This window comes from Leucoraja erinacea, chromosome 39, assembly GCF_028641065.1.
Source record: "Leucoraja erinacea ecotype New England chromosome 39, Leri_hhj_1, whole genome shotgun sequence".
Classification (NCBI taxonomy): Eukaryota; Metazoa; Chordata; class Chondrichthyes; order Rajiformes; family Rajidae; genus Leucoraja; species Leucoraja erinaceus.
In genome coordinates, this window is record NC_073415.1 from 9,746,198 (window position 1) to 9,760,292 (window position 14,095).

Here is a 14,095-nt window from a genome sequence, read left to right on the forward strand (position 1 = left end):
TGACTCCTCACAAACCCCATAACGCTCATCACTGCGCCCCGCCAGCTCAGTTTGCTGATCTTGATGATGGACATGCTAACTCTCTTGCATTCTGTCTATTTTGTTTTCTTTCTCCCTTCTATGCCTCTCTTGCTGGCTCTCTTGGTCTTGCTGTTTCCACGTTGCCCCTGCCCCCTGTTCTCTCTGCTCTGTGCTTGCTATGTGTAGGACAGGGCTGTTCACCCCAGACATGGCGTTCGAAGCCATAGTGAAAAAGCAGGTGCACAAGTTGAAGGAGCCGTGCCTGAAGTGCATTGATATGGTGGTCTCCGAACTAGCTACTGTCATCAGGAAGTGTAGTGACAAGGTAAAGAAATCACAAACTTACGTGGGACTGTTCGTGAATTACCCAGTGGTTTAAGTGAGGATGTCCTCGGGGATTCATTTCATTTCTTCAGCCTCCAACCACCTGCAGTGGTTCAGGAGGTCACGAGATTACTGAGGCCAACAGGCAGCTAGAGCAATGCCTGGTGGTGTTCTCTCCCATGTCCCTGCATCCCCGGAACAGAGCAGCTATAACACAGCAGCTGACTCCCCCCCAAAGGCAGCAGAGAGCACCAACACAGAATGTATACAGTAACACAGAATGTGTCTGGAGCCACAGTCAGATATCCTAGAATGTGCAGGAGACGAGGCCCATCGGCCAGTTTGTCTGTGCTGTCTTTGTCCCTGGTGAGATGAGGGTTCGATACAGTGAGCTTGCAGTTCCATGTCCTTCTCTCTGCCACAGACAGTTATCTCAACTATGAGATTTGTAAAACCCCCTATTTTTAAATATCCACTATCCCCATGTTGCTTTTCCCCAAACGTTGATCTTGAGATGTTAGTGGAGATGTGATGGACCTCGGGGTTTGGGTTGGGAGCAGTTTGGCACAGTAAAGCCATAGAGGGTCCCCCAAGTTTACAGTCTATATTGTCCTGCATTACCAAATCTGCTCGTTCAGGTATTGAGGAACCCTCACTGAAGAGCGAACCATCCCACTGTGTTATTTTTAATTCTAGGTAGATTCATATCCATTATTGGCCTTTCCAATTGACCAGTCTGATACAGTGGGCATCAAACAGTACCCTCATTCTCTTCAGTGGCTGGAGTACTTGGTGCTGCCAGTAACGCATCCATGAATGTGGCTGCATCTTTCTACTCCCATTTCTTACCTGCTGTTCCCATTTTGGCCACACTTATACCTTAGTGCTAACAAAGATTGTGAAGGTTGCTACTGCTCCTTTGCACCATAGTCTTTGCCCTGCAGGGTGTCCCTGGTCAGTCCACACATACTGTCCTTGGTACTCATTCATCTCTCTGCATCACCCTGTCTTGTCTTGGCTGTTGTTTGATTCCTTGGCTTACGATGAAGCTTTGAATAAAGCTGCACGATCACCTATAGCAGACATTTTAAATGTAAAATTTGCTCTCAATTGTCCCAGATTGATTTATAAGGTGGCGTGTATTTCAATCAAAGCTTTCTCCTGGACCTGCTAATTCTTGTTAGCTGATGTGTGCTGGCCATGAGCTTGCTGTGTTTCACACTGGATCTGATCTGCACCAGCCCAGACCAGATTCCTTCTGCTCACTATAACTGATCTGTTTGTGGTGCACTGTTTGTGACTGTTGGTTTGAGTTAGACCCCGGCAAACTGCAGTGCTGTCTGCTCTCCTCTCCTTGCAGCTCAACTCCTTTCCCAGGTTGCGAGAAGAGACGGAAAGAATTGTAACCACTCATGTCCGAGACCGGGATGGGAAAACCAAGGAGCAGGTGAGTGAGTGTTTCTGTGGTCGGGGCTGTGGATTGGGGAGGCATGACTTGAACACATTGCCTGTGTTATTACTGCAAACAGTTAAGAGCTGCTAACTGATTTAGATTTTGTTGATTGTGAGTATGAACACAAAGTAATAGCCCTGTTCTTTCCCAGATACTTCTGTTGATTGACATCGAACTGTCCTACATCAACACAAACCATGAGGACTTTATCGGATTTGCCAAGTAAGTGCCCAAAGAATGCAGTAGGCCACTACGGCTGCTAAACGCTTCAACGTCCCCTCCCATTCCCATACTGACCTTTCTATCCTGGGCCTCCATTGTCAGGGTTAGGCCCAGGGCAAATTGGAGGAACTGCACCTCAGATTTCACTTGGGCAGCTGACAACTCAGCAGTATGAACTTCAAAGGTAGATAAAAAAAGCTGGAGAAACTCAGCGGATGCGGCAGCATTTACGGAGTAAAGGAATAGGCGATGTTTTGGGTCGAGACCCTTCAGACTGAACTTCATATAACTTCAAGTAACCCTTGCTTTCCCTCTCTCTATCCTTCCCCCATCCTAGTTCTACAACCAGTCCGGCTGTCTTCCTGATTAAATTTTACATTGCATGCCTCGTTGTCACCTTCCCCGAGTTAACAATGATCCATTTTAAATTTTCCTTGAACTGTGGCCCCTTTGATCTCTAGTTTTCATATCTCTTGTTTCCCTCTCCACTGACTCTCAGTCTGAAGAAAAGTCTCGATTTGAATCGCCACCCATTCCTGCTCTCCTGCTGCTTGTCCCGCTGAGTCGCTCCAGCATTCTGTGTCTATCTTTGGTGTAGACCAGCATCTGGAGTTCCATCCTACTCGCCTTGTCTGCTGTTTAATGATCATGGCTGAAGTCTGCACCCTAGTGGCACAAACATTGAATTCACCAATTTCTGATAGCCCTTGCTGTCTCCTTCTCAGTTCTCCCTCAGCCCTCGGCCTCCTCCTCCTCCTTTTTTCCTTCCCCCCCCCCCCCCCCAGGGTGAGAAGCCCAGATGTCTAAATAACAGTGTGGAGTGAATTTGTGTAGAATGTGTTTACAGATTTGGTTTGTTTCTTTCTCCAGTGCACAACAAAGGAGCAGTCAGTTAACAAAGAAACGGGCCGTTCCCAATCAGGTAAGATTAAGGAGTCCTAGCGTCAGGCCACACACAGGTCACCAGGACCATTGCATGTTATAGCTGATTTGGGAATGCTCTGATGAGTGAGTAAATGCGTAACATCTGGATTGAATGCCTGTGCTTCACTGGTGGACTGGAATGCTTTATTGTCACATGTGACAAGGCACAGTGAAATTCTTTGCTTGTGTACCCAAGGTGTGCAAATAGAGGCCACCTACAGTGCATTACAAAGTACACCGGCTCCTCCTTTGTTTTCCCCCCCCCCCCCCCCCCCCAATGCTGCGTCTCCATTGCTCTCTCCCCCCCCCCCCCCCCCCCCCCCATGGCAATCACCTCACCCCCCCCCCCCTCATCAATCAATCACCCGCGCTCTCATCGACCGCCAGCCGTGGGTTGACCTGCGAGGCTTCGCCGCCGCCATGAGGTCCCAACACCACCGTGGAGGAACGTGTGTGAATCATTTAAACTGAGCTTTATAGGTGGCTGCATTCAGTTACTGTGGGACGTGTGAGATTGGGTACAGCAGGCCACTGCCACTCGCACATATCTCCCGTTTCCCCTCCTGCCCCGGGCTCTCCGGGCCTGCTCCAGTTTGAGAGTGTGAGGCGCTGCTTGGAAAAGCCATGGGGAAGCAACACTTCCTGTCAGCCTCGCTGGAGCACCTGTGGATGTGGAAACGAGGGCAGGTTATCGCCCTCTCCACCTCCTCCCCAATCCACTGCCAGATTGATGGTGTCGCATCACCACCTCCTCCAGCCCTGCACACTCACAGCAGGCCCTTGATCCTTGGACCCCGTGAAAATATTGCCCTCTCTCTTCCCTCGTCACTCTTGCATTATACTCTTGACCCCCAACTATGCCCACTCCTTGTTAAACAACACTGCCCATGTCCTGGAACTGTAGAGCTCAGCCTCGCACTTCCCGACAATCGCCCACCTCTGTCTCCTCTGCCTCTGAGCATACCTTTGCCTCGCGCACCCCCTCCCTTCTCAAACTGTGCACCCCCTCCCTTCCCAGCCACTTCTCCCCTTGCCCACACCTTTCCTCCCAGACTATTGCATCACTTGCTTCCCCCCATCCCCCACCCTGTCAGTCGCCATGCTATTGCAGAGGTTGTTGGGAGAATGTGCCTGGTGTGACCACTGGTTATCATGGCTGGGATATTTCACATGTTTGGGGCCTGGATGGTATAATAACAGCATGTCCTTTTGTTTTCTCTCCTTACTGACTGCTGCTGCAACTCTTCACTTCTCTCTTTGCCCCCCTTTTCACTCTTGCCCCCTCCCAACTCACGCACTTTCCTCTGATATTCCAACTCTTTTAAACTGTAACACTGCTAAAGGGTGAGATCTTGGTGAGTACCGTTTGTGTTGTGTGTTGCTGTAGCTTAGATGTTAATCCAGCCTGTCTCGTGGTGAGAGGACGTTTAGATTCCGTGCTGTCCCACTGACCATCATCAGCTGATTGCCTTCTAGGTTTGGGTTTCTTTTGCTGCTCTTGACATCAGATCATCCAATAATCCAAGCTCTCAAATTCGTTCTCCGGTTAAATGCAAGGCTGTAACTTTGCTAAATTGGCAACTGATGGTGGGATAGCAAGCCGAGACTCCATCAACAGCAGCCACTGGATTGTGGAATCTGCTCCCGCTACTTCCCAGTCCATCTGACGTCTAGTTCCTTGGTGGAGTTGGAATGCTACCAGCTTGTTCCACTCTCTGACTTTGTAGGTGATACAGACACTGCTCCAGGACCTGTTGCCCCTGCAAGGCTTTGGTCCAGATAAATTAATTTACTCCTGAAAATGGCGTAACTGTGAGCAAACCCAACAACAGTACAGAGAGTGGCAATGCTTCACACTTTATCCCATCCACTAATCCTGTTTACCCTCCTCCACTATATTTGGAATCTTCTTTGGATCACTTTGCCCCTTGACCTGACATCCACGCACTCAGGAACTGTCCCTCTGCTTCTCCCGACCTCACTCCCTTCCTCAGTCAGCTTTTCAGAACCACACGTTTGTTCTCGATGATACCCTATCTCCGATTTCTCCATCATCTCTCCCCCCCCCCCCCCCCCCCCCCCCCCCCCCCAATCGATAGTCTTTCTTTCCCAGTGGTTCACTGTCGCCCACCACCTCCCCTCCCATCTGTGTTTTTTGGGTGAAGAGGTGAGAAAGAAATTCTACCAATTGGGGAGGGAAAGGTTGATAAGAGTGGGCGTAATCTGAGAGAGGAAAGCGGTGGTTCTGAAGTTCTGTAGATAGCGGGATGGGGCTGTGTGAGACGCAAGCAAGACCCTGAGAGATTGGATGTCAGGTCAGAGTCCAAGTTGGCAAATAGCTCTGGTACTGGTAATGTCTTTGGCCCTGGCCCTCCTCTGATTGTACCAAGGTAGCGGACTAACCTAATGTGCGTTGGATTAACACATCTGTTTTGTATAACATGTCTCCGTAAAATTGACGGGCAATGATCATCTGGCTGGACCCGGGCTGGTTGCCATTGTGACCATGCGGCTATTTGCACCGTTTAGTCCAAGTCTGATTAACGGTGTTGTTTTGATGCTTTCTAACCACTGTGAAGTTGCTGAGATGTTGTTCCGGGTTGAAGCCGGGTTTACCGTTCAGATCTCCTCTACCTACCTCCCCACCTCCCCACCCTCGCGTTAAGCCAAGTGGGTGGAGGTATTTCCTGTGTCATGGTTTGTGCTCGTGCGTCAGGGGGTTGAGGGTAGATTGGCCGCTATCAGTTGCCCCTAATGTGTAGATCAGTGGTAGACTGGGAGCAGAGCTCATTGATGGCCAGGTGGGGGAATAGCATGGGTTTGAGTGGAATTCTCTGCCTCAGAGGACGGTGGAGGCCGGTTCCCTGGATGCTTTCAAGAGAGAGCTAGATGGGGCTCTTAAAGATAGCGGTGTCAGGAGATATGGGGAGAAGACAGGAACGGGGTACTGATTGGGGAATGATCAGCCATGTTCACATTGAATGGCGGTGCTGGCTCGAAGGGCCGAATGGCCTACTCCTGGACCTATTGTCTATTGACTTGCGTACACATTGGTGCTTCACGACCAGCGTGGTCTTTGTGGACGAAAAGCAGTTTCCATTCTTCCTATAACTCAATATCAGGCTCTAAGATGCATGTTGATTCTAGGGTAGTGTGGAGGGTGGTGGCTGGAGCTGTGGCAATGGTGGGCAGGCTGGTTTGGGATCTACTTTGGGATTGATGCAGGGGGGGGGGGTGTATGTATTCACAATGGGGTCAGGCCCATTAGATTGGGAGATGATTATGAAGGTGGAAATAGTTCTGGGGGTGAGGTGGAGGACTGTGTTTGAAGTGGGGAGGGCTGGGCCGCTGTGCGAGGCATGGCAGGCGTTGATCATCCCCCTGATTGTTTCCAGGTTATCCGCAGGGGCTGGATCACCATCAGCAACATCAGCCTCATGAAGGGCGGCTCGAAAGAGTACTGGTTTGTTCTGACCGCAGAGTCACTCTCCTGGTACAAGGACGATGAGGTGAGCTGTTTGCGTCAGTTTTCGTCGTTTTCAGTTTGATGATGGGTCACTGTTGCTTTTCGATGCAGGGGTGATCCCGGGCAAGACGTCCTTTCGTAATGAGAAGACCTCAGATTCACTCTTTATTTTGGTCACAAATCTTCACCTGAAGGCCATTTAGCCCATCATGTCTCTGCCAATTGTGGAAACGTTGTCCATTATAATGTTGACAAAGGCCGCAACTGTTTATCCAGTGTGTTGAGCATTATTGCCTCCTTCATCTTTGTGAGCACCGAGTACCTGACCCTCGTCGCTGTTTCCTGCAACACCCACTGGTCTCTCTGTCTCCCACCTAAAAGTGAATTCTTTATTTCTCTTGTCTTCTTGTTAACCAATCTTCACTGTTTATCAGTGTAATATTCCTCATACTGCATGCTCTAATATTAGTTTCTATCTGATTATTATTCTATATTAATAATCTCTTGTGTGGCATCTTGGTGGTGTGGTGACTTAGATCCCACATAGACCACATCAGCTGATTTCCTTTTTCTCCGTGCATGTTATGCTAGTTACAAATATTCCAACAGATTTGTCAAACATGGCAGAGACAGATAGATTCTTGATTAGTACAGATGGCAGAGGTTATGGGGAGAAGGCAGGAAAGAGTGTGTTAGGAGGGAGAGATAGATCAGCCATGATTGAATGAGCCGACCTCCAGGGGTACGAGGACCAACTCCGGGACCCCCATTGATTGCCGTCCCAGCGCAGCCGTTTGGAGCTCCTCCCATCCCGTCAAGACCTATGCCCACCAACGATGCCTTTGGGGCCCCTCCCCAGATCCCCTCCCGGCCGGCACGGATTCCACCCGGACCACCGGGGCTGCCCAGGTAGGTGGAAACCCTTCCCTCCGATCCAGCTTTGTGTGGATGCACCCGGAGAAGCTGCAGCTGCGAAGGAGAGGTGTTTATCTCTTTTAGAATTTGCCTGTTGTCTGTCAAGAGAGAGCTAGATAGGGCTCTTAAAAATAGCGGAGTCAGGGGATATGGGGAGAAGGCAGGAACGGGGTACTGATTGCGGATGATCAGCATGATCACATTGAATGGAGGTGCTGGCTCGAAGGGCCGAATGGCCTACTCCTGCACCTATTGCCTATTGACTTTGCCTAGTTTTATTTAAAACTCCAGCTTTCTTTTTGTTTTGGATAATTTATTAAATGACCAGACTGGCTGCCAGAATTTTGATGGTGTTCTGGTGAAATGCTGGTTTGGATAACACCTTTCAGAATGTGTTTTCGGTCCCAGGAAGAGCGTTTCCACCAGCACCCAAGTTATAGCGCAGAAAGCGGCTCTTTGGCCCACAGAGTCTGCCATGATCAGTGATCACACCGTGCGCTAACACAATCCTACACACAATGGAAATGTAACAATTTTACCAAAGTCAATGACCCGACAAACGTCTTTGGAATGTGGAGCAAACCCACTCGCGTGTCGGGGAGAGCATACAAACTCCATACAGACATCACCAGCAGTCAGGATGGAACCCGGGTCTCTAGTGCTGTAAGGCAGCAACTCTACCGCTGCACCACTCTGCCACCCCCATCTCTTTAACCAGTTGTCTGTATAATCTTTTTGTGTCTGTCACACTTGTGCATGATGCTGTGAATATTCTTTAGTTCCCTACTTGTTCACATCCTGTTTATTTAATCAATATCCCACCTACCTGTACTGTGCTGTCTTTCCTGATATTCCTCATCTTCACCCTATGCAGCCGACCCATCCATGGTGTAATGGACCTGATTCCTCTGGTGAGTATAGCCAGCATTGTTGCCCTCATGTAGGCACCACCAAATAGCAATTTGAGAGCAGGATGCACTTGGGATTTCTGCACTGGCTGCCTGAAGGTCCCGTCTGTCCTGCTGTCAGTCACTGGCCCCCCCTCTGACTGCTCATACTTGGACTGCTGGTTGGCCATCTCCTGAAAAGAGCCATTCACGCAGCCCTTAGTCATGCTCCGAGACTAGGGTGGTGCCAGTTTGCTAATGATGGTGTGATTGTTACAGGAGAAAGAGAAGAAGTACATGTTGCCGCTCGACAACCTGAAGCTGAAGGATGTGGAGAAGGGGTTCATGTCCACCAAGCACATCTTTGCACTCTTCAACACAGAGCACAGGTCAGTGTCTGCAGTCCCCGCTGTTACCCTGTGTGGGCAGTGGAATATTAGCACAGCGGGTTTTGGCCCAACACCAACAAAATGTGACCTGAGACCCGTGCTCTATAGTTTAGCGATACAGAGCGGAAACGGGCCCTTCACTGTACCATTTTACTGGTGTGTGGTGTCTTTTTAAAATTGCTGTTTTTGTCCTTTCTCTTCCCTCCCACAAATACGTGAATGTGTGTTTAAGAGGGAACTGCAGATGCTGAAGAATCGAAGGTTACACAAAAAAGCTGGAGAAACTCAGCGGGTGCAGCAGCATCTATGGAGCGAAGGAAATAGGCAACGTTTCAGGCCGAAACCCTTCTTCAGATTGATCGGGGGCGGGGACAAGAAAGGGAAAAGGAGGAGGAGCCCGAAGGCTGGGGGATGGGAGGAGACAGCAGGGGGGCTGAGGAAGGGGAGGAGGCAGCAAGGACTAACAAAATTGGGAGAATTCGATGTTCATGCCCCCGGGATGCAGACTCCCCAAACGGAATATGAGGTGCTGTTCCTCCAATTTCCGGTGCTGCTCGCTGTGGCCATGGAGGAGACCCAGGACAGAGAGGTCGGAGATGTGTGATTCTGTTCGTGAATGTGTGATTCTGTTCCATTCTGTTTGTAGTTTGTTTTTTTTGCAAATTCGCGAGCATTGCCACTTTTCATTGCACTGCACATCTCGTATGTGTATGTGACGAATATACTTGACTTGACTTCAGCCCACCAAGTCCCGGCACCGACCAGCGATCCCCGCACATTAACACAAGCCTACACATACTATGGACAACTTATGCTTAGACCATGTATACAAATCCAAGCCAATTAACCTATAAATCTGTATGTCTATAGTTGGGATGGAACTGAAGATCTAGGAGAAAACACATGTGGTCACGGGGAGAACGTACAAACTCCGTACAGACAGTACCCGTAGTTGGGATGGAAACTGGTGCTGTAAGGCAGCAACTCTGCCACTGTGCCGTGTGGACTAATGCTCTGCTTCTTGTTGGCCCAGTGTAACAGACCATTTGTTGGGTGCAGCACGGGTACTTGGTGACAAGTGCTGAAGATTAAAGGTCTTTTCTCTTCTCTTTAGGAATGTTTATAAAGACTACCGGCAGATCGAGCTGGCCTGCGAGTCCCAGGAGGATGTGGACAGTTGGAAAGCTTCTTTCCTGAGGGCTGGTGTCTACCCAGAGAGGGAGAATGTAAGGTTCAGCTTGGTGTATGTGTCTTTCTGCTGACTGGTTAGCACGCAGCTAAAGTTTTTCACTGTCCCTCGGTACACGTGACAATAAACTAACCTGAACTGTAACTAACTGCTGGTAATGGTCCACAGGCAGAGAGCGAGGAGACTGGAAGCACCTCAGATTCGTTTTCGATGGACCCGCAGCTGGAGCGACAGGTGGAGACGATTCGCAACCTGGTGGATTCCTACATGGGCATTGTCAATAAGTCGGTCCGGGACCTGATGCCAAAGACCATCATGCACCTCATGATCAACAATGTAATTTGACCGGGAGTGTGTGTGTGTGTATGTGGAGTGAGGGGGAAGCCAGTGTGGGGAGTGGTTGAGTATGTGGCAGAGGGGCATTGATATATCTGCAGGGATAGACAACGTGTGCTTAGCTTAGGTAGAATGCAGAAATAGTCCTTTCGGCCCTCCGAGTCCACACCAACACGATCACTGCACTTTAACATTGCCCTACGCACACATGGGACAAATTTTACATTTATACCACCCCAATTAAGGGCCTGTCCCACTATACGAGCCCAAGAGCTCTCCCGAGTTTTAAAAAAAACTATGTAGAATGTACGTCGGAGCTCGGGACGTCTCTTAGCAGCTCGTAACGCTAACGGCAGGTACTCGGGAAACGCGGTAAGCTCGTGAAGATTTTTCAACAGTGTGAAAAATGTCCATGGGAGCCCCGAGTACCTACGAAAGGCGGGGTGGAGGGGAGAAGGGAGGATCGTGATGGTGGTTTAGTTTAGAGATACAGTACAGAAACAGTCTCTTTGGCCCACTGAGTCCACACTACCCTACACAAGTAGGGGACAATCTTTTTACATTTATAGCATTGATCCGGTAAGAATCCTCGGGAGTAAAAATATTTTGGGTATCACTGGTGGATGGACAATAGACAATAGGTGCAGGAGTAGGCCATTTGGCCCTTCGAGCCAGCACCACCATTCAATGTGATCATGGCTGATCATCCCCAATCAGTACCCCGTTCCTGCCTTCTCCCCATATCCCCTGACTCCCCTATTTTTAAGAGCCCTATATCTAGCTCTCTCTTGAAATGCAACTAAATTTAAAGTAGCTCCTTCTTCTCAATAACCCTTTCTGGCTTAAGCCCTCCCTTCACCACCTCCAGTTTAAATTCCATTTGGAATATTTTGGAGAACCAAGAACCAAGAAAGCATCCAGAGAGCCTGCTTCCACCGCCCTCTGAGGCAGAGAATTCCACAGACTCACCACTGGGTGGGTGACGGTTCGGGTGGGCGAGTCTTTGGGCACCATGTGAGAGCGTGTCCTTTCTTGTTTCAGACCAAGGACTTTATCCTGGCGGAGCTGCTGGCTTACCTGTACTCGTCTACGGACCAAAACAGCTTAATGGAGGAATCGGCGGAGCAGGCTCAGCGACGGGACGAGATGCTGCGAATGTATCACGCCATCAAAGAGGCCCTGCACATCATCGGGGACATCAGCACCAGCACCATCAGTGCCCCCTTGCCCCCGCCCGTGGACGATTCCTGGCTGGCCACTCAGTCTGGGGGACACAGGTAGGCCAGCCCACAGGTGTATCCGCGGCTTGGATGTTGGGGAGGATGTCTCCACTAGCGGAAGAGTCCACGACGAGAGGTCACAGCCTCAGAATAAAAGGACCTTCCTTTAGGAAGGAGATGAGAAGGAATTTCTTTAGTCAGAGGGCGGTGAATCTGTGCGATTCATAGTCACGGAAGGCTGTGCAGGTCAAGTCAGTGGGTATTCTTTAAAGCAGAAATAGATTCTTGTTTGGTGCGGGTGTCTGGGTTTATGGGAAAGACGGCAGGAGAATGGGTTTAGGAGGGAGAGATGGATCAGACATGATTGAATGGCAGAGTAGACTGGATGGGCTGAATGGCCTTATTCTGCTCTTATCACTCATGAGCTGATGACGGGAGGGGAGTACGACCTGACATTTGGTGGCTAGGAGCAAATTCCTTCGTTCCACTGGGGGGCAGCTGAGTGCAACTTTCACCCACCGTGTGTTGGGTGGTTATACGCTATACCTATGGGGAGGGGTGTTGGCATCGTGGGTTGGCAGGGTGATGTTGGCACCCATAATGGGAGAGGGTCATTGAGCTGGCAACGAGAAGTTGGGTGCCACGTTGATGTGAGAGGTGAGGAGATTGAGGGGGGATCTTATAGAAACTTACAAAATTCTTAAGGGGTTGGACAGGCTAGATGCAGGAAGATTGTTCACGATGTTGGGGAAGTCCAGAACAAGGGGTCACAGTTTGAGGATAAGGGGGAAGTCTTTTAGGACTGAGATGAGAAAATGTTTTTTCACACAGAGAGTGGTGAATCTGTGGAACTCTCTGCCACAGAGGGTAGTTGAGGCCACAGTTCATTGGCTATATTTAAGAGGGAGTTAGATGTGGCCCTTGTGGCTAAAGGGATCAGGGGGTATGGAGAGAAGGCAGGTACAGGATACTGAGTTGGATGATCAGCCATGATCGTATTGAATGGCGAATGGTGCAGGCTCGAAGGGCCGAATGGCCTCTACTCCTGCACCTGTTTTCTATGTTTCTATATGATGGAGGTATCCATGCAGGGATGGGAGGGTGTTGGCACGGCTATGCTCCAGGCTGGTAGATGAGGTGCAGGTAGGGCTTGGGGCAAAGTCCACCTTGGGGGAGAAGGGTGTGTGGGGTTGATGCAGCTTGTAGTGCTGGGATTGGGATTGTACCTGTGCTTTTCGTTCCTCCCTCAGCCCGAGACCCCAACGCCGGCCGCACTCTGCGATGGGACCGCCCAGCCGACCTCCAGGGGTACGAGGACCAACTCCGGGACCCCCATTGATTGCCGTCCCAGCGCAGCCGTTTGGAGCTCCTCCCATCCCGTCAAGACCTATGCCCACCAACGATGCCTTTGGGGCCCCTCCCCAGATCCCCTCCCGGCCAGCACGGATTCCACCCGGACCACCGGGGCTGCCCAGGTAAGTGGAAACCCTTCCCTCCGATCCAGCTTTGTGTGGATGCACCCGGAGAAGCTGCAGCTGCGAAGGAGAGGTGTTTATCTCTTTTAGCAGCTGCGAAGGAGAGGGGTACTCAATGGGGATGATCAGCCATGATCACATTGAATGGCGGTGCTGGCTCGAAGGGCCAAATGGCCTACTCCTGCACCTATTGTCTATTGTCTGCCTGTGTCTGGGACGGGTTCCTATCTGTCTTCCAGTTTATGGGGGAAGATGCCCGTCTCAGGGCTGATGGAGGCTCATTCACTTTGCTACCTGCATGGTCTCAGGCCTCCAACTGCTAGTCTCATGGAGATCTCCCCATGATGCCCATCCGCCTGTGTCTCGGCTGGGTTCCTATCCATGTATCAGGGAAGATACCCGTCTCAGGGCTGAGAGGGGCACCTCCACACATCTACCGGTCTGGTCTGGGGCATCTATCTGTCTGTGTCTCAGAACTTCCCCCCATGATGTCCATCTGCCTGTGTCCCAGGGATAGAAACATAGAAAACAGGTGCAAGAGTAGAGGCCATTCGGCCCTTCAAGCCTGCACCGCCATTCAATATGATCATGGCTGATCATCCAACTCCGTATCCCATTCCTGCCTTCTCTCCATACCCCCTGATCCCTTTAGCCACAAGGGCCACATCAACAAGGGCCGAAGGGTCTGTTTCCGCGCTGTATCTCTAAATTAAACTCAACTAAAATCTGATTTTGGGCCCTACTCAGCTCAACTTGTGTTGATGCATGCTATTGTGTCCGACACCCTAGCCAGGTTCCCTGGCTTCTATCCACCCCCACCCCCAAAATAATAAGGCTATCCTTGTTCTGACTCGCACCATGTATACCCCCCACCCAAGCCTGTGCTCACAGACCTACACTAACGCCCAGCTAAATGATACTCTCTTTCTCAACCACGTGCAACTTTCCCCACCAGTACCACTTCCTTCCTTTCATTCATTCATTCATTCATTCGCACCCATCATAACTCCTGGAGTAACTCTGCCTCACTCCCACTTGTCTCAATGTTAATCCTCCCATCTGCTCCTCATTGCTTATCCCTGGATGTAAATTCTGGAACGGTGTGTGTGACTGAGAAAAGCACTCTGTGCTCTGGCTGTGCCCAAGTGCCGTTGTAATGAATCGGCGTTGAAAGGAACTGCAGATGCTGGTTTAAATCAAAGATGTGCACAAAATGCTGGAGTAACTCAGCGGGACAAGCAGCATCTTGGGAGAGAAGGAAAGGGTGACGTTTC

General features: G+C 50.3%; 1 protein-coding gene across 6 annotated transcripts in view; it reads left to right on the top strand.

Annotated features, from left to right (window-relative positions):
• Positions 1–14,095, top strand: part of dnm2a (dynamin 2a) — a 36,607-nt gene that overhangs the window by 20,160 nt on the left and 2,352 nt on the right. For 2 of the 6 annotated variants that reach the window (XM_055664281.1, XM_055664282.1), the window contains exons 10-20: positions 208–346; positions 1,706–1,792; positions 1,950–2,020; positions 2,891–2,942; positions 4,288–4,299; positions 6,340–6,453; positions 8,492–8,601; positions 9,716–9,827; positions 9,959–10,126; positions 11,168–11,403; positions 12,597–12,821. In XM_055664281.1, coding sequence (XP_055520256.1) covers positions 208–346; positions 1,706–1,792; positions 1,950–2,020; positions 2,891–2,942; positions 4,288–4,299; positions 6,340–6,453; positions 8,492–8,601; positions 9,716–9,827; positions 9,959–10,126; positions 11,168–11,403; positions 12,597–12,821 — 1,326 coding nt within the window. The remainder of the gene's footprint in view (positions 1–207; positions 347–1,705; positions 1,793–1,949; positions 2,021–2,890; positions 2,943–4,287; positions 4,300–6,339; positions 6,454–8,491; positions 8,602–9,715; positions 9,828–9,958; positions 10,127–11,167; positions 11,404–12,596; positions 12,822–14,095) is intronic. The other 4 variants (XM_055664280.1, XM_055664283.1, XM_055664285.1 and 1 more) reach the window with 3 other exon arrangements.